The sequence below is a fragment of the Triticum urartu genome, chromosome 7A (genome assembly GCF_056163025.1).
Source record: "Triticum urartu cultivar PI428250 chromosome 7A, HENAU_Tu73, whole genome shotgun sequence".
Lineage (NCBI taxonomy): Eukaryota > Viridiplantae > Streptophyta > Magnoliopsida > Poales > Poaceae > Triticum > Triticum urartu.
This window is the reverse complement of record NC_141879.1, coordinates 59,809,181-59,827,444: the sequence shown is the minus strand read 5'-3', so window position 1 is coordinate 59,827,444 and position 18,264 is coordinate 59,809,181. Positions and strand designations below refer to the sequence as shown.

General features: G+C 41.6%; 1 protein-coding gene and 2 non-coding genes across 3 annotated transcripts; 2 read left to right on the top strand and 1 right to left on the bottom strand.

Annotated features, from left to right (window-relative positions):
* Positions 1-2,182: 2,182 nt before the first annotated feature.
* TRNAA-AGC (transfer RNA alanine (anticodon AGC)) lies at positions 2,183-2,255 on the top strand. Its single transcript has one exon. It is a non-coding gene; the product is annotated as a tRNA-Ala (tRNA).
* Positions 2,256-3,149: 894 nt separating this feature from the next.
* TRNAA-AGC (transfer RNA alanine (anticodon AGC)) lies at positions 3,150-3,222 on the top strand. Its single transcript has one exon. It is a non-coding gene; the product is annotated as a tRNA-Ala (tRNA).
* A 2,196-nt stretch (positions 3,223-5,418) lies between these two features.
* Positions 5,419-6,696, bottom strand: LOC125531881 (F-box protein At5g49610-like). Its single transcript, XM_048696103.2, has one exon. It carries the CDS (start codon positions 6,694-6,696, stop codon positions 5,575-5,577), a length of 1,122 nt encoding a protein of 373 aa, XP_048552060.2. The 3' UTR covers positions 5,419-5,574.
* Positions 6,697-18,264: the final 11,568 nt, after the last annotated feature.

The following is an 18,264-nucleotide window of genomic DNA, read 5'->3' as shown; positions in this document are numbered from 1 at the left end:
AATAGTTTATAATTTAAAACAAACAATAAAACAGAAAAAAGAAAACAAAAAAGGAAATAAAACAAAAACAAACAAGAAAACAAATACTAGGTATCAAATAGGAGTGTAGAAAAATGAGTAGAACTAGGACTGGGTGTAGCACAGACTTGTGAAAGAGATAAAAAAAAAGGCAATCAACCTCGCAGTAGCAACAACCTTGAGTAGCTTGGACTTGGAAAAACCAACAGCGCCCGACCTTGCACCAGCAAGGACCTGGACACATGCAAGGCAACGCCTGAGACAACGCGCCGCCGAGCGAGCGCAACAGCCAGATCACAGCGTTTTGCCCGAATATTAAAGACATATAATCTAATGACTCTAGATTTAGATGTGAGATAGCTATTTCACATCTAGATGTGAAATAGCAAACCTGATAAAAATAATGGAAACATCATGGTGAAACTGTCACCATGCAACCTACAAATCTTCATCCAGATAAAGATGAACTAGGAATTAGCACATTGACCTGGTCCTTTTTTGGGGGTAAAAGGAACAAGACCTGTGACACATGATGCCTAACTGCATATCTATTTTTCTGCTAATTCAGCCCACGCGGTGCTGCGGTACGCGGATGTCGATGCAGAGTAGAGAGAAACTAGAGCCAGGGCCCTTTGAAGTCGCCTTCCTGTCCACCTCTTCAGAAGCGTCGCCTTCTCAGACACGATGACATTAGAACCCAGTTCCTTTTGTTGAGATATGGGTTCATGAAAATCCAGCAGTTTCTTGTGTTTCTAATAGCTAAACTTGCTTTTCTCAACTGATAGTAGGGCACCTATTTGCTCTGGCATCGCGGTTCTAAAATATTGAAACTGTTCAGAAAATGGTGCTGTGACATATATTAGTCTGTAATGAGTTGACAATGGCCAGTACTTCAACGTTGCTAGCAGCATTTTTTTCTTAGATGAAGCATCTGGTGTCAGCACAGATGTGGTGCTCCTTGCAATGACTTGAGCACTTGAGTTTTGTTATTCTGCTTAGAGTTTTAGTTCGTCAGCAGAGACTGAATTTTGTGTTTTGACAGAGATCAAATTCTGAACATTTTGTGTTTTAACTTTGAGTTTTGTGTTTTTCTTTTTTATATGCTTATCTAAACTTGTTTCAGCACCTGTTACGCATGAAAACCCAAACCAGTCCAAGAATTTTCTGCTAATTCAGCCCATACGGCCCTGCGGTATGCGGATGTCGATGCAGAGTAGAGAGACACCGCCCTAGAAGTTCCCTTCCTGTCCAACTCTTTAGAAGTGTCGCCGCCTCGGACACGATGACATTAGAACCCAGTTCCTTTCGTTGAGATATGGGTTCAGAAAAACCCAGCATGCAGTTCTTGTGTTTCTGCAAGCTAGGCTTGGTTTCATCTTCTGATATGAACCTATTTGCTTAGGCATCACGGTTCTAAAATTCTGAAATAGTTTGACCATGACACTTGCCATTAGTCTGTAAAAATGCTTTGACAATGGCCACTACTTGAACGTTGCTAGCTGCATCTTTTGTTAGATGGTATCGGTACTACTTGTGTTTGCTAGCTAGGTTTGGTTTCTTCTTGTGGTTCTTGCAGTGAGTTTGGAGCTTGAGTTTTGTTGTTCTGCATAAAGTTTCAGTCTATCAGCAAGGGATGATATTTTTTTTTGAGACCAGCAGAAAAGGAATTTTTTGACAGATATCGAATTCTGAACATGGCGATGCTAATGTGCCAGGACACAACTTGCTGCATTTTGCTGGGATATTTTTTGAGAAAACAAATCAGGTTGTACCCACAATGCTGTAAGAATACTAGTTTCTGCACATTACATTGTTCTTCTGCACATTCACACGACGACATTTTGCTTCTCTTGTTACATTTGACGGACACTGAAAACGTTGCAGGGTCAGTAAAATGTATGTTTTCGGAAAAAAAAATATTGTGTGTGTGTGGAAGGGAGGCAAACCCCGGCGTCTCTGAAATGTATATCTCGCTTACAAGACGAATTCAACTATTCTTGCATCGAAAATAAGAAAAGAGCAAGAAAGTTAGAATTACTCACTGTCACGATTTCATCCAAATTGAACAGTCTTCAGTGAAAATGGGTGTCCCTCTGCAGTTTGGACCTTGCATTGCAACTGCGCCAGCTATTGACATTTCTTCGGAAGGATTTGCAACATAAAAGGGGATGTAGCTCAGATGGTAGAGCGCTCGCTTAGCATGCGAGAGGTATGGGGATCGATACCCCACTTCTCCAGCCTTTTTCCTTATTTTTTGCAGGTCTAAGTACTTCAGAATCTAAATTTATCGGACCAAAAGAAAGAGCATACGGCATAAAAGCGTATCTGGTGTAGTACTATCATAGTACCCTCCCACGGTACTGACCAGGGTTCGATTCCCTGGATGTGCATTTTACTCAAATTTGAATTAAATTTTTGTAAGTTCAAATCCTACATCTGAATCGGCTTAATTATCACTAATTTTTTATAGATAAATAAGATAAAGATGAACTGGAAATTAGCAGTGTCACCTGGTCCTTTTCTTTGGCTAAAAATAGAAGCAACAGAACCAGGTTCCACTATGATGAACAAAAACACAAAAATCCTGGTCATAGAAACTAGCAGCCTTTTTGCTCCCAATTAGTGAAAGTCAATCACTAGAGCTCAACTTATTCCTACCCCGCAAAAGAACCTGTACACAAACCAACAGCCAGGCTCTTTCCGAAAACGAAGTTCATCCTTGCCAAAAGAACAAAAACAATAGTCGTATTGAGCTACATAAGTGAGTACCTAAACCAACAATTTCAGCAACAAAAATGGGCATAACTACTCGTGAAGGAATTAGCATTTCAAACTACAACCATGCCATTCGTAACTTCTCGCTAAGGAATTAGCAATGCAACTTGAAAGTGAACTCAGGAGAACAGTACAACGGTTCTACTCCCACCGTAAAGGAATATAAGAGCGTTTACATCACTAAAGTAACATTGTTCATAACATATGCTAACACGATGTTCAAGATAACATGACAGGCACGAAACGATGATACTATTGTACTACTTCAGGACTTAATTACTAGCACTACACATAGTATGCACTCTGCAGTGCACCATATAAAAGTAATAAATGTAAATCTATGTGAGTACTATCACGGGGATGTAGCTCAGATGGTAGAGCGCTCGCTTAGCATGCGAGAGGTATGGGGATCGATACCCCACTTCTCCATTTTCTTTTTTGCAGATCTGAATATACTGTGAAAAAACACTCAGTGTTACTTTTGCAGATCTCCATTTTCTTTTTTATGTAGAGAAAAGATATAACAAAATGATACTCAGAGATACAATTACAGCATTCTAGAAAGAAGAAACACTCAGTGTTACTTTTGCAGACTCGCTAAACAGCTCTTATCAGTCAGTCAGCTCCATTTTCTTTTTTGCAGATCTGAATATACTGCGAAAAAACACTCAGTGTTACTTTTGCAGATCTCCATTTTCTTTTTTATGTAGAGAAAAGATATAACAAAATGATACTCAGAGATACAATTACAGCATTCTAGAAAGAAGAAACACTCAGTGTTACTTTTGCAGACTCGCTAAACAGCTCTTATCAGTCAGTCAGCTCCATTTTCTTTTTTGCAGATCTGAATATACTGTGAAAAAACACTCAGTGTTACTTTTGCAGATCTCCATTTTCTTTTTTATGTAGAGAAAAGATATAACAAAATGATACTCAGAGATACAATTACAGCATTCTAGAAAGAAGAAACACTCAGTGTTACTTTTGCAGACTCGCTAAACAGCTCTTATCAGTCAGTCAACTTCTCTTATTACCATCGTGATTTTGTCACCATCCTTTTATGTAGAGAAAAGATATAACAAAATGATACTCAGAGATACAATTACAGCATTCTAGAAAGAAGAAAAAGCTCATCCAAATTTATTCTGTCAACCAATCTCGCCAATGCAGCATCGACATCAAGACACGGTTACGACATTCCAGGAAAATAAACAGCTCTTATCTGCACAACAGGCTTCTATTTACGGTACCTATCAATAAAGCCAGTTCCTGAAATGTTGAACATTCCCAAACAAATGGTCAACGCTGAGCTGCGGCCTCAGTATTATGCTTCACCAAATATCACCATCACTAGAAATTGTTGATCCACATACTGAAGAAGATGAAGCAAAAATCCAAATCTCAACCACACAAGCAACATAACACTGAAATCACTTGATTGTCCATCTGATGTGACATGAACTTGGAGAAAATAAACAGGTCAAATGATCACCATCGTTTTTACATAATTGGACATCATGGTCAGCCTATCGCCATGTAAACTACAAATCTTCATCCAGACAAACATGAACTTGGAATTAGCTCATTTACCTGGTACATGAGAGAACATATTCAGTTCTTTTCAAGTAAAAGGGACAAGGCCACGTTCAACTCCGATGGAGATGCAAAACAGAACACAATATATCGGCTTCAACTCTCAGCGGATCAAACCATAACAACCTAATAGCATCGCCGAGCACCAGCAGCGAATCGGTTAAACACAAACGAAAAACGCAAGACATGCATGCAACAGCAGCCTTACAGAAAAAAAAACACCAGCCAGCAACAAATCCAAGACATATCACCATTGTACCAAGCTCTTTCCATATAACATGTCATAGTCAATGAACTGTAGCAGGAAAAGTAAGAACGAAGAACAGAAGACATGGTTAATTTTGCACATCTTAATGACTTGGGCCCATTAACTAACAAAATCAATGACTCGGATTAATTATGTATTCTTACCTTTTTCTCCCAACTTGGGCAGAAAGATTTACAAGATTATATACCACCAAAGTACCAAGCCTTTTTCTCCCAACTTATTTCTAGACACATAACCAACAGCCAACCTCTTTTCTCCAAAATAGTGAAAGTCAATGAAACAGAGTACTCCCTCTTCATCGCTATCAGAAACAAAACACTATAGTGATACTGCAGAAATATCTATGTTGCCATTTTTTCTACAATGGCTGTATTGAAGTGGCAATTAGAAACAAAACACTGTAGTAACAATCAGACACATAAGCAGATTCCCCCGGATGTATGAGAAAAGACATCTACACACAAAGAGCAGGAGCAAGACCAACCAGCTGCCAAAAGCAATAGGAGCGAAGTGCGCACTGAACATGAAAGATCGGAATATTAAACTACAGAAGGGAGCATCTAACTAACCATTCCAACAACTAAATGTAATCATTTCTCATGAAAGAATTAGCATTTCAAACTGCAACCATTCCTTTTGTGCTTCTTAATACTGCAAACTTTAAAGTAAAAACGGGGGAGAACGGTAGAGCAGTTCTATAGCATAGATATTCCATTGTTTAGAGCACTAACAAGATGCTCAAGATAGGTAGGATAACTAGCACCACGTGACCATAGCACAAATGCTACTTCAGACATATAAAGTGTTCAGTTCTACTAGTAGTAATAAAAGGTAGGAACAAAAGGCATGCTTCATATGGCATAGATACTCCAAGAGCACAGCAACAACTTGTCCGAGGCAATAAGATGGAGCACGGCAACTTATAGCACTATGAGGAATGGATGCTCCTTCACATCATCATCTTCTTGTGTCTCAAACAACGGAAGTGAGATCATGCTCTCTTGGAAACGATGTCTGGTAAGTATCTGCTTGTTTCCATGTTCTTCACTTTCCACATTTCCTAAAAACACACCATCAGTGTCGCAATGCAATAGACGGTCAGGACGCTGCTCAATCAACAGCTCATGCTCATTGATCACAGCCATACTAGGGACATATTTCACCCCCAAATTAAGCGGTGGTGATGCCTCCATCGCTAACAAGCTAATCCGATACTGAAAGGCCCATGTCTCAGCATCATAGTCCTGCAACACCCAAATATCGAAAGTGATGCTGTCACAGGTGGTGTGCCACAAAGCAAGGGATCCACCCATGTCCAACAATGACACCACATGACCCAACTCTATTGGGCGGCTCATCTGCCGGAAAGTCTCAGCTACACTGTCAAATACAGTCAAGTTGAGGCCAAATGCCCAGTGCAAGCTACCACGATGGTGGACTGGTGGACAATAGGGGGACTGGGTGACATGAAGCATGTGTTGTGAAACTGTCGGACACTGGATGCATCTTGGCTGATTTGATCCCACCGTGAGGACGAAGTACTCAGGTGACTGCACTGGGACACCAGAGCTGATCAGTCTGGAGTATGACACCCAGAGAACCCGGTACTCTCTAGATGTGTGGTGCCGGTAGAAGGCGACTACGGCGATGACGCTGGCGCCTGGTCGTTGTGGAGGATGTGGCAGGGAAGCACACTTGTGGGTGGTCGGATTGCAGATGTAGAAATTGGATTGCTGCCCCAGGATGAGGAGCCCGTCGCAGGCACGGTGTATAACAGCGGGTTTTGTAACAGCGTAACGGAGGACGGGCCATATCTTTTGACCATTAGAGGCTCCGGCGATGTGGCAGAAGCCCTTTCGTCGTTGTTCAATGATGGGGAGTGACGGCTGGCGTCGGTGATGGTCGAGGATGAACGCGTTGGTGGAAGTGCCCTTGTGCCACGACTTGCGGACAGCACGGCAGCGGAGCACATCTTTGGGCGGCAACCGGGCAAGGATCTCATCGATGACAAGCCACTCGGGCAGGTCGTCGAAGATGGTCATGCTGATAAGAAAAGAAAGATGCAAACATTAGTACGACACATGAAAAAGGATGAAAAGGGATTTCCTAAAAATCACTCGGATGATATGTTCTGTTTCATCACTCGTTTTTTGGACAGCTATATCTATCAGCCGATACGTGCAAACAACGAAAAAATAGTGTGCTACAAGGTTTTGAGCCGCCCTTCTCCAGATGCTATACACGTTATAGCGTGCTGTATTTGAAAATAGCATTTAGCATAAAAATGTTCAATATATCCCAGAAATGATAAATATGAGGCATAATCGATTTGAGTAGAAGCACAAAGTCAGCCATTGCAGTCGACCCAATTTCAAGCTAAAGTTTGAACCCGCCGCTCTCTCTTCCCTACTTCCTCTCCATCCCCTGTAGACCGGCGGCGATCACCACACCTTCCCGACTCATCAAGCCAGCAGTCAGATCCGCCAAGCGCCCAAACCTGGCCTAGGATTCGTCGGCCCGTATATTTGCTTACTGTAACATTTTCACACATTTAAATTACTGTCTACATTTTTATAGTACGAGCATTTACACATCTAAAATGTAGATTGTACTACTTGCATTTCTGATGAAATATTTACGCGTGGCTAAAATGTAAGCTTTGCTATTAACATCTGTTATTGTATAAAATTTGTGCAAATCTAAAACGTAAATTTCACTAAATCTAAAAAGGAACATTCTGAAGAAGTCGAAGGAGGGGGTTTACTCTGCCCTGTAGGACGGTGGAGCGGCGATTTCCAGCGGCGTCGCGATGTGTTCTGTTCCCGGCGGCGTCTCCTGGCGATCTGCGAGGGGGGATACGGGATACCAATCAAGAGAAACCTGGCACGGGAGCAAGAGAGTCACCACGCAGAGACGAAATCTTACATCTGGTTTTTCTTCTGGGGCGAAAATCAGAGTGTTTGGCGTAGTTTGTATGGAGGATGAGTGAGGATGGGCGGCGTCTCTGCAGCGGCGGTCGATGAGACCAGACGAGCTGTGTGCAGGTTGGAAACTGATGCGGGGAGAGGAGCGGCCGCTTTGACGAAAAGGGTGATTATCTTCTGCTAACCCTAACCTCAACAGGGGACACATATCAAGTCCTTTTTAGGCGCTGTCAAAAAAAAATTCCCTTTTTAGGAAAACTGAAAACATAGAAGACAGAAAGAAAAACAGAACATTTCCAATGCAGCGTTGCACATGGTAACTCATGTTGTGAATTTTGACTGGATGCACAATTGTTGATACTCTCTTCGATCCATATTACTTATTGCTCAAATGATATGGATCGGAGGGGGTAGACGAAAATGTTTCGCAGCACCCGTGTTGCTCCGTTCGGGCCCACACGGGAGGCGACCAACCCTAGCGCTGCCAGTCCTTCCCCTCTCCTCTCGGCTCTTTTCCTTCGCTATATGGTGCTATTCCATGTAAATCTATTCTTGCTAATAAGCATATGAAAATTCATACTGCATGTCCTGTGTGCCAGGTGTATACTGAAGACATTCGGCATGCTTTATTTGAATGTGACCGAGCGCAGATGGTTTGGGAAAAATCTGGGTTTTTATTGGAAAAAGTTGAGAAATCTCTGAATGTTGATAGGACCGGTTCGGCTGTATTGGAGGAGCTGATTTGTACTTCAATTGATGACCCACTATATCTTGCTCAAATCCCTGTATCATGTTTGATTGCGGTGGCTACTTGGTTCCTTTGGTGGGAAAGGAGACAGTGTGCAAAAGGAGAAAAGATATCTGAACCTGAACGTTCCGCCCTATCAATACAAGCTCTTGCTCTTAACTTTTATCGGGCAGGCATTGTTCAACATCCGGCAAGAGAAGTAATGTGGGCTAAACCACCGCAGGGTACAGTCAAGTTGAATATAGATGTATCATTTGAGTACGAACGGGAGTACTGCTTCCATTGGCGCGATCTTGAGAGATGATGTTGGCGATTTTATTGCAGCTGAGGTCTTCTATATGGGTAAAACAATTGATGCATATACATCGGAAGCTATGGCTATGAAGAAGGGTCTACAACTTGCAGATTCTCTGAGTATTCATAAACTGCTCGTTCACACTGATTGTGCAGAATTGGTCAAGGAGATTAATCAAGGAGCAGTTAATTCAATAGCGACCCCTATTCTTAATGACTGCTTTGAGATTTGTAATAATTTTGGCCATGTTAGTTTTGAGCATTGTGCGCGTGAATCGAATCGCGTGGCTCATGAGCTAGCTAGAAGGGCTAGGGTTGATCCTCCGGGTGTGTGGACGGACAATCCTCCCTCCTTTATCCGTAGCCTTATTTTGGATGATTTGTCGTTATTCGGGATGAAATAAAGCTAGCCATGATGGCATTTCCTCAAAAAAAAAAGCGGCAGCTGGCAAGCTCGCGCGCCCACTAGTAGAAAAAGGGTCAAACGTGAAGCACATTAGTGCCGGTTTGTATTTGAGCCGGCACTAATGTGCACATTAGTGCCGGTTCGTGGCGGCGATCAATAGTACCGGTTCGTGGCGAACCTTTAGTACCGGTTCATGGCATGAACCGGTACTAAAGAGGCTGTGTCATCCTGCGGTCAGGCTATGGCCCCACCATCACCATTTAGTGCCGGTTCGTACCACGAACCGGTACTAATGAGCGGTGCCGGTTACGGCAAGCTGTTTTTAGTCCCACCTCGTCAAGAGAGAGGCAATATGAGCGGTTTATAAGCCGTGAGTGCACAGACAATGACGAAGAGTTGCAATGCTCACCTACATGTTGATTTGCTTCAAGCCTTGCGGAATAGCATAGATTGCACTGAGCTATGTACAGTGGCTTAGTGCAATCTACACTATTCCGAATGGCTTGAAGCAAATTAACCAGCATTGCACCTCTTTTTTATTTTTAATAACTTATTTAAACTCCGGACTTCTTTTGTGTTCAGTATGCAGCATTTAAAGCTTGTTATGCCTCAAGGTTGTTGTGGTTTGGAAATTATGGATTTGACAACCATGAATCATAGCTTTTTGTGTAAGTGACTTGGGAAACTCAAGTTTGGCAAACTCTATTGACTAGTAGAAAAACGGTCAAATGTGAAGCACATTATAGTGCCGGTTTGAATTTGAGCCGGCACGAATGTGACCATTAGTGCCGATTCCAACGGCTAGGCGGGTTGCTACCATTAGTACCGGTTCGTTGCCAATCTTTAGCACCGGTTCGTGGCACGAACCGATACTAATGTGCATCCCACCAATCAGGAAGAATCACACGGATCGTGTGTTTCTTTCTAGCTCTTGCGAGTCGTTGGATCAAGGGTGTGTTTCTTCCTAGCTCATGTGAGTCGTTGGATCGAAACTATCACAATCACTTTGTGAGCCAGACGACCCTATATATAGCCCATCTCTCGCCTTCCCTGCATAAGTCTTTCAGTTCATCGACTACATACATCTACCAGTTCATCGACTGCATACATCTACCAGTTCATCGACTGAATACAAATCATTCGGATTCGCCATCATACGCCCAACCGTACATTTGATATGCATATATATGCATCACGAGCCACAGTAGGGCTGTATGATGGCGATACCAATTGGTTTGTTCTAAATCCGACATAAAAGGTTTGATACAACTTCTTTTTTGTGACATAAGATCTAACATTGTTGCTTCTAGTAGTTCTCTTGATTCCACTAACCATTCTCTTAGCCAAGTTACACTTGAGCAAGAAAATAGCTTATTGAAGGGAAGAATCAATGTGTTGGTTTTGAACGAAAGTTCAATGCCAATGGAGTTGAGTGGGAAGAAGATCAATACCCCAAGACAAAGTTTGTTCCTCAACAAGAGAAGTATCCTACTTCCTTCAAGGGGACACAAGCTCAAGATGATCTTCTACATGTTGATTAGCTTCAAGCCTTGCGGAATAGCATAGATTGCACTGAGCTATGTGCAGTGCAGTCTACACTATTCCGAATGGCTTGAAGCAAATTAACCAGCATTGCACCTCTTTTTTATTTTTAATAACTTATTTAAACTCCGAACTTCTTTTGTGTTCAGTAAACAGCATTTAAAGCTTGTTATGCCTCAAGGTTGTTGTGGTTTGAAAATTATGGATTTGACAACCATGAATCATAGCTTTTTGTGTAAGTGACTTGGGAAACTCAAGTTTGGCAAACTCTATTGACTAGTAGAAAAACGGTCAAATGTGAACTCTGTTACATGGCCACTTCAATGTTTTTTAAATTTATTTGAACTCCGGACTTCTTTTGTGTTCAGTATGCAGCATTTAAAGCAACGTCATCAATATCCAACATGTTCTGACATCATTTGTTGTTTTTTGGTCATTTACCTAATTGTTTAGAGAGCTGAATGACCGTGAAATTGAAAATCACTACAAAATGAATCCTGAAAATGTTAAAACTTGGCATGGTATCATCATATCACCCGCATAGCATGCGCGAAAGAGTAGAGAGGGTCACGGCAAAAACTGAACGCACTTCGTGTACAAACTGGACCTACTCTTTCCGAGTATCAGGGTTTCGGACGAGAACTCATCTGTTACATGGCCACTTCAATGTTTTTTAAACTTATTTGAACTCCGGACTTCTTTTGTGTTCAGTATGCAGCATTTAAAGCGACGTCATGAATTTTCAACATGTTCTGACATCATTTGTTGTTTTTCGGTCATTTACCTAATTGTTTAAAGAGCTAAATGACCGTGAAATTGAAAATCACTATAAAATGAATCCTGAAAATGTTGAAACTTGGCATGGTATCATCGTATCACCCGCATAACATGCGCGAAAGAGTAGAGAGGGTCACGGCAAAAACTGGACGCACTTCATGTACAAACTGAACAAACTCTTTCCGAGTATCAAGGTTTCGGACTATGCAAAAATAAGTAATGCAGGAAATAAAAGAACTATACAAAAAAATTACTCAAAAATAAATAGAAGAAAATAAATAATGCAGAAAAAAACTATATAAAAACTACTCAAAAATAAATAAATAAAAATAAGTAATGCAGAAAAGAAAAAACTATATAAAAAATTTGTTGGCGCACTGCCCTGTGGGTCTACCAGACCTAGGGTGTGCAAATGCAGGCTCAGAAGGGCCAGCAGACTCACAGGGCAGCGCACCCTAATTAATTAGGCCTAGAAGCCTGCTATATAGAGGAGTTCGAAGAGGTAGCCGCGACTGGGTTTATAAACCAGTGCGGCTGCCCTTCGCCGGGCGAGGTGGGACTAAATTTTGGGGTGGCAGCGCAAACTCTAAATACAGCAAAAAACAACTAAAAATAAATAAAACAAAATAAATAAAGCAGAAAAGAAAAAACTAAATGAAAAAAGCCCACCTACTGGGCCACAGCGGCCTGCATACGACTAGAAACCCAACCTGTTGTTGGGCCAGCATGCAGGCCCGCAAGCCCAATAGGCCCCACAGGGCAGAGTAGCAGAGGTAGGCCCAGAAGGCCTGCTTTAGAGAGGAGCTCAAGACAGCAGCGGCGGCGGGGCTTATAAGCAGGTGCGTGCGCCCTTCGGCTAGCGAGGTGGGACTAAACTTCTGCGCCCCTCACCTGGCAGCGCACCCCCCTTTAGTACCGGTCTGTGGCTCCAACCGGTACTAAAGGGGTCGTTTCCCGCCGCTTGGCCTGGGGAAAATAGGCCTTTAGTACCGGTTGGAGCCACGAACCGGTACTAAAGGCCAATCCTATATATACAGCACTTACGAAAATTTCAGTTTCAACTCGCCACTTCGTCTCCAACCTCCGCAGCGCGCGCCGCTCGATCCCGTCGTCGCCGTCCGTCGTCATCGTCGTTGTCCCCGCCGCCGCCCGTCGTCGTCGTCGTCTCGCGCTGCCGCCCCGAACGCCGCCGCCGTCCGTCGTCATCGCCGCGGCCGTACGTCTCTCTCTCGCTCCCGCACACACATACACACACATACACACACATACACACACACACCGGCGCCCCCGCCCCGTACGCCAGCGCCCCCGCCCCGTACGCCGGCGCCCCCGCTCGTACGTACGGGGCGGCGGCATATGGGGCCGCACACACACACACATATACCACACATGCACACACACGCATACACACACACATACACACATACGTACACACATATGTATATGTATATATACACACACATGCATACACACACACATACACACACACACACATTTTTTTACTTATTTTTTGTTTTTTAGAAAAGTTAATTAGATGATCGAATGTTAGATTAATGTCGAATGTTAGATGAATTAGCTAGCTAGATAGAAAAATTGTCGAACTAGAGATTAGAACTAGTTGAATAATTAATATAACTAGTTTATTTTTAATAAGAAAATTTAGGTATATGAGATTAGAACTAGTTGAATAATTAATATAACTAGTTTATTTTTAATAAGGAAATTTAGGTATATGAGATTAGAACTAGTTGAATAATTAATATAACTAGTTTATTCTTAGTAAGAAAATTTAGGTATATGAGATTAGAACTAGTTGAATAATTAATATAACTAGTTTATTCTTAGTAAGAAAATTTAGGTATATGAGATTAGAACTAGTTGAATAATTAATATAACTAGTTTATTTTTAGTAAGAACATTTAGGTATATGAGATTAGAACTAGTTGAATAATTAATATAACTAGTTTATTTTTAGTAAGAAAATTTAGGTATATGAGATTAGAACTAGTTGAATAATTAATATAACTAGTTTATTTTTAGTAAGAAAATTTAGGTATATGAGATTAGAACTAGTTGAATAATTAATATAACTAGTTTATTTTTAGTAAGAAAAATTTAGGTATATGAGATTAGAACTAGTTGAATAATTAATATAACTAGTTTATTTTTAGTAAGAAAATTTAGGTATATGAGATTTGATGATCTAATTAAAATATTATTTGTTAATGAATTAGATAGAAAAGTTAAATATATAGTAATGTCAATTGAATATATAGTTAGATATATTAATGTCAAATGTTAGATGAATATATATTTGGCTAGATATAGGTGTTTAATGTTTCACCTATATGAACATAGGAAATGTCATCTGACGACGAAAAAGATTTTATTATGTGCGAACACTGTGAAGACCAGCGCGGCCTGTGCGACCAAAATTTTCTTGTTGATGGTAGGCGCTTCAGCATCAAGCTGGATGAGACATTCGAAGTTGATACAGTAAGTCACTTTGTCAATTATTATTTGAATGCAAAACTTATGCTTCATTTGATTCAACTTATAATTTTAAATTTTCACTATTCTACTAGCGCATCCCCTGCCATGCAAGAATTTTTGTCTTGGATAAGATAGGTTTCAGTGTTATAGATGATATGGAGGTAAAGAGAGTTTACTTGAAGACGCAGCATGGGTATACTTTCAACGTCAAATTATATAATGGAGACACATACACCCATTTTGAATGCAAAACTTGGCAAGCACTATGCAAGGCTTATGCATTTGAGCCTGATATGGTTATCACCTTTGATATTCGTCCGGAAGATGATATTGAAGGTAATATAGACATCTGGGTCGATGTGCAAACGCCTCCAGTTCTACCATTTGGTGAGTTTTTCTCAACCATGCATGCATATGTTTATGTCTTTCGTACAGTTTATTCAAAAATAGTTGACAACTATTTTGTATTGTCAGCTTATTTCGGTTCAAGCAAACATGTCCGGCGCTTGGTAGACAGGACCTACTACTGTCCCGGGGCTCAACTAAACTGCGAGGAGATAAGTCATTATGTTTCATGGCTTGAGGATCTTAATACTGTCAAGACAAATTTTTTCCCTACACTTAGAAATGTTAGTACTCAAAACATGCGACCAATGGTGATCGTATTGAACTACGGTCACATCTATAATCAAAAGATGGTAAGATTTTAAATATTTGTCCTTAATTAGTGCATCTTTTGCATACATTATTTTTGAAACTAAACTTTCATTGCTTAGTATATTAATTACTATACGATGTTGTTCAACAGGGACTTCTGATGACAGTTGTGCCCCAGTGGATCGAGACAAAAGGTCGCATGTCAATGGTTAGCTTACGACCAAGATTTCCTACATTGCACATGAGTGCATTCAGGATTTCTAAAAGCGAAGAATGCTTAATAGTGAAAAATTGGAGCAAAATTGTTAACGATCGCAGAGAAGTACTAGGGGGCAGTAAGGAGAAGCGCAACCCAAGATTAGGAGACAGATTCATCTGCATGCTCCAGTATGATGAATCAGGAGAGCTATACATGTTCTATGCTATTCTACCTGAGAGGGAGCAGCAGGATCAGTAGCTACTCTTCATGCTCTTAATTAGTACTTGTCTCATGGATCCGTGTCCTGAACTTCGATGTTGGTGATGATTATGTTGAACCTGATGATATCTCTTTGCTTCTGTTACAAAGTGAATGTTTCCTCTTTAAGCTAGCCAACGTTGATGATGAATTACATAGCTAGCGGTAATGACTATGATGATTAAATAGTGGTAATTAGACGACCACGATGATTTTTAGCTAGCTAGAGTTTATTTATTTATTAATATGCGATGATGATGATGATGATGACGACGACTACAACTCATTATAACGTAAAACAATCCTAAATTAAATTGATAACACAAATTTAATTGAAAAATACAAAATAAAACAAAAACCCACAACCATTTAGTATCGGTTGGTTTTACCAACCGGTACTAAAGGGCTCCCGGCCCCCGGAGCTGGCTCGTGCCACGTGGTACCCCTTTAGCACCGGTTCGTGCTGAACCGGTACTAAAGGGGGGGCCTTTAGTGCCGAAATAATAGTGCCGGTTCCTAAACCGGCACTAAAGGGCCTTACGAACCGGTGTTATTGCCCGGTTTTCTACTAGTGGCCACAAGGATGGCTGCGGTGAGGCGGTCTCCCCATGCGGTTTGTTAGGAAGTGGATGGCACACCCAACTCCGGGGGTGGGAAAGTTTGTTGACTCAAATCTGACCGTCCTAGAGACAGCGACACTCATGGTGGCTTCACATGTGGATTCGGCCAGGGAAACTCATGTGGAGGGGGGGGGGCTCGAAAGTTGAGGTGGCGGCCCCAGGTGGCGACGACAGGAACGTCCTTTTGATGGGGCTTGTTGTCAGTGTTTCAATCGACTCTTTCGGCCTGCATGATCGGCGAGGAGCCGATGATTGGAGGTGTGGTGCTCTGGTTCTCTGTTGGCTAGGCACCTTCTCGAAAGAGGCCAGTTGCAGTTTGTGTGTTATCGTCCTTCCCCCATATTTGGACTTTGGACGCTCGTCGGTTAAAGATAGTGGTCGGAGGGAAGTCTTGGGGATCACGGTGGGTGGATTATTTTGACCATCAATGACGACCCCAATGATGACGGTGCTACATGCGCCACTTCCCCTCTTGAAGGTGTCGTCAAGGTACTAGTCCCCACCTTCCATTCCCGCTCCTTGGGAGAAAATCTCGGTTGTACATTGGACGACGAGAACGCTCCAGCGCTGTTCCCCTCCTTGGAGGTTTCGTATGTGGAACATAGAAGTCAGTGTTTGAGTTGGTGCGATTTCGGAGGTTGATGTTCTAGATTGTCTATTTTCATGATCAAACCAGCTACGTGGTGGAATTGGTGTGCTTTGGTATCGGGCATTCCCTTCTTGCGGCCCAGTTCGTCGGAAGGTCATCCCCTTTGAGCTTAGGCAAGAGGGGAGAGGTTTCCCTCTACGACCATATTGTCGTGCCAAGGATGTCGGTAGCTTAATGTTCCATTAAGGCTGGTTCATGTCCTCTTGGTTGTCGTTCTACTAGCATTGTGTCTTCTCAGGTTTGCATCATCTCCAATCGGCAATTTGAGTCTCTCATGTGGCTGTGGGCGATATCGATTAGTGCGGAGTTCTTGATTTGCAAAGGGATGTTTTGTTGGACCCTCCCATGTTTCCTGGCAGCATATGGCTTCTTCGGTTTCCAGTGTAAACCTCTGTCTATGTCAACAATGTAGCATCCTTCGAGCCGGGGCAAGAGAAGGCAGTTTTCGTTTGCAGTTTTGCACCTGCTTTGGTTAACATGGTTCTTGCATGGACCTTACATTTTATATCAGATCTTAAATTACTAAAAGCAACATAAAAGGTGATGTAGCTCAGATGGTAGAGCGCTCGCTTAGCATGTGAGAGGAGGTATGGGGATCGATACCCCACTTATCCATTTCTGTATTTGTTTTCTTTTCTTTTCTCATCTGCCAGTACGAATAGAAAGCAATATCTAGTCTAAATATCATGAAACATGGGAGGTATCATAGTACCCTCCCACGGTACTGACCAGGGTTCGATTCCCTGGATGCGCATTTTTTTAAAATTTTCAATTAATTTTTTGTAAGTTCAAGTCCTACATCTGAATCGGCTTAATTATCACTAATTTTTGTAGATAGATAATGGAAACATCATGGTGAAACTGTCACCATGCAAGCTACAAATCTTCATCCAGATAAAGAATTAGTACATTTACGTGGTCCATTCTTTTGGGTGAAATAAAAGGAACAAAACCAGGTTCCACTATGATGAACAAAAGCGTTAGCCAATACCAATCCTGGTCACATAAGCAGCAGCAAAGAAAGACCACACTTGCAACATTTATATATATCACCAAAGTACCAACCTTTTTTCTCCCAACAGGTGAAAGTCAATCAACCAAAGTCCATAACGTATTCCGACCACCATTTACCCGGTTCTGGACGTAGCTATAACCAAAGATTATATCCTGAACAAAGTCCGTACTTCCCAGAAAACAAAAACAATAGTCATAGTATTGAAGTAGCAATCTGACACATAACAGTGGTTAGTGATCAAATCACTTGCCACTGTAGTAAATCATGCTGCTGAGCACCAAATCACGTGCAGCTTCCGAAATATGCCTGCTAAAAAGATATGTCCACACAAAGATAAGGAGCGGCCAGTTACCGAAATCAGCAGGACCAAAGTGTGCAATGAACATTAAAGAGTCAAATATTAAGCTACAGAAGGGAGTATCTGAACCCTCCATTTCAACAGCTACAATGACATAACTTCTCGCCGAGGAACCAGCATTTCATACTGCAACTGTGTCATTCGTGCTTTCTAACAATGCAAGCTGAAAATAATCAGGGGAGAACAGTACAACAGGTCTATGTCATAGATGCTCCATTGTTTAGAACACTAGATGATACTCCGCACGTTGTTGCGGGAATATTTGCAATACATTTCGATGATATGTGATTTCTATGGAACGTGAATAGTGATATTACGTAAACTAAAATTGCAAATCCATACGCTTTATTGTGTTTGATTAATGTATTGTAAAATATTTAATATATGTTTGCACGTTGAGGTGGACATTTTCATGTGCATGAATGCATGTTGTGGTGGGCCTTTTGCCATGCATGTTGCTTGATGATGTGGCATGCTTGCATGTTGAGAGAAATATGTTAGTGGGGGCTAGCTATTTAGATATAGAAGATTAGCATGACGCTCAAGATAGCATAACAAGCACCAAATGGTGATCGCAGAAGAAGTGCTGCTCCGCCATACAAATACTCCCTCCGTCTCATAATATAAGAACGTCTTTGACATCACACTAGTGTCAAAAACGCTCTTATAT

Coding starts and splice junctions, on each gene's coding strand:
- LOC125531881 (XM_048696103.2), bottom strand. CDS start 6,696: ATGACCATCTTCGACGACCTGCCCGAGTGGCTTGTCATCGATGAGATC.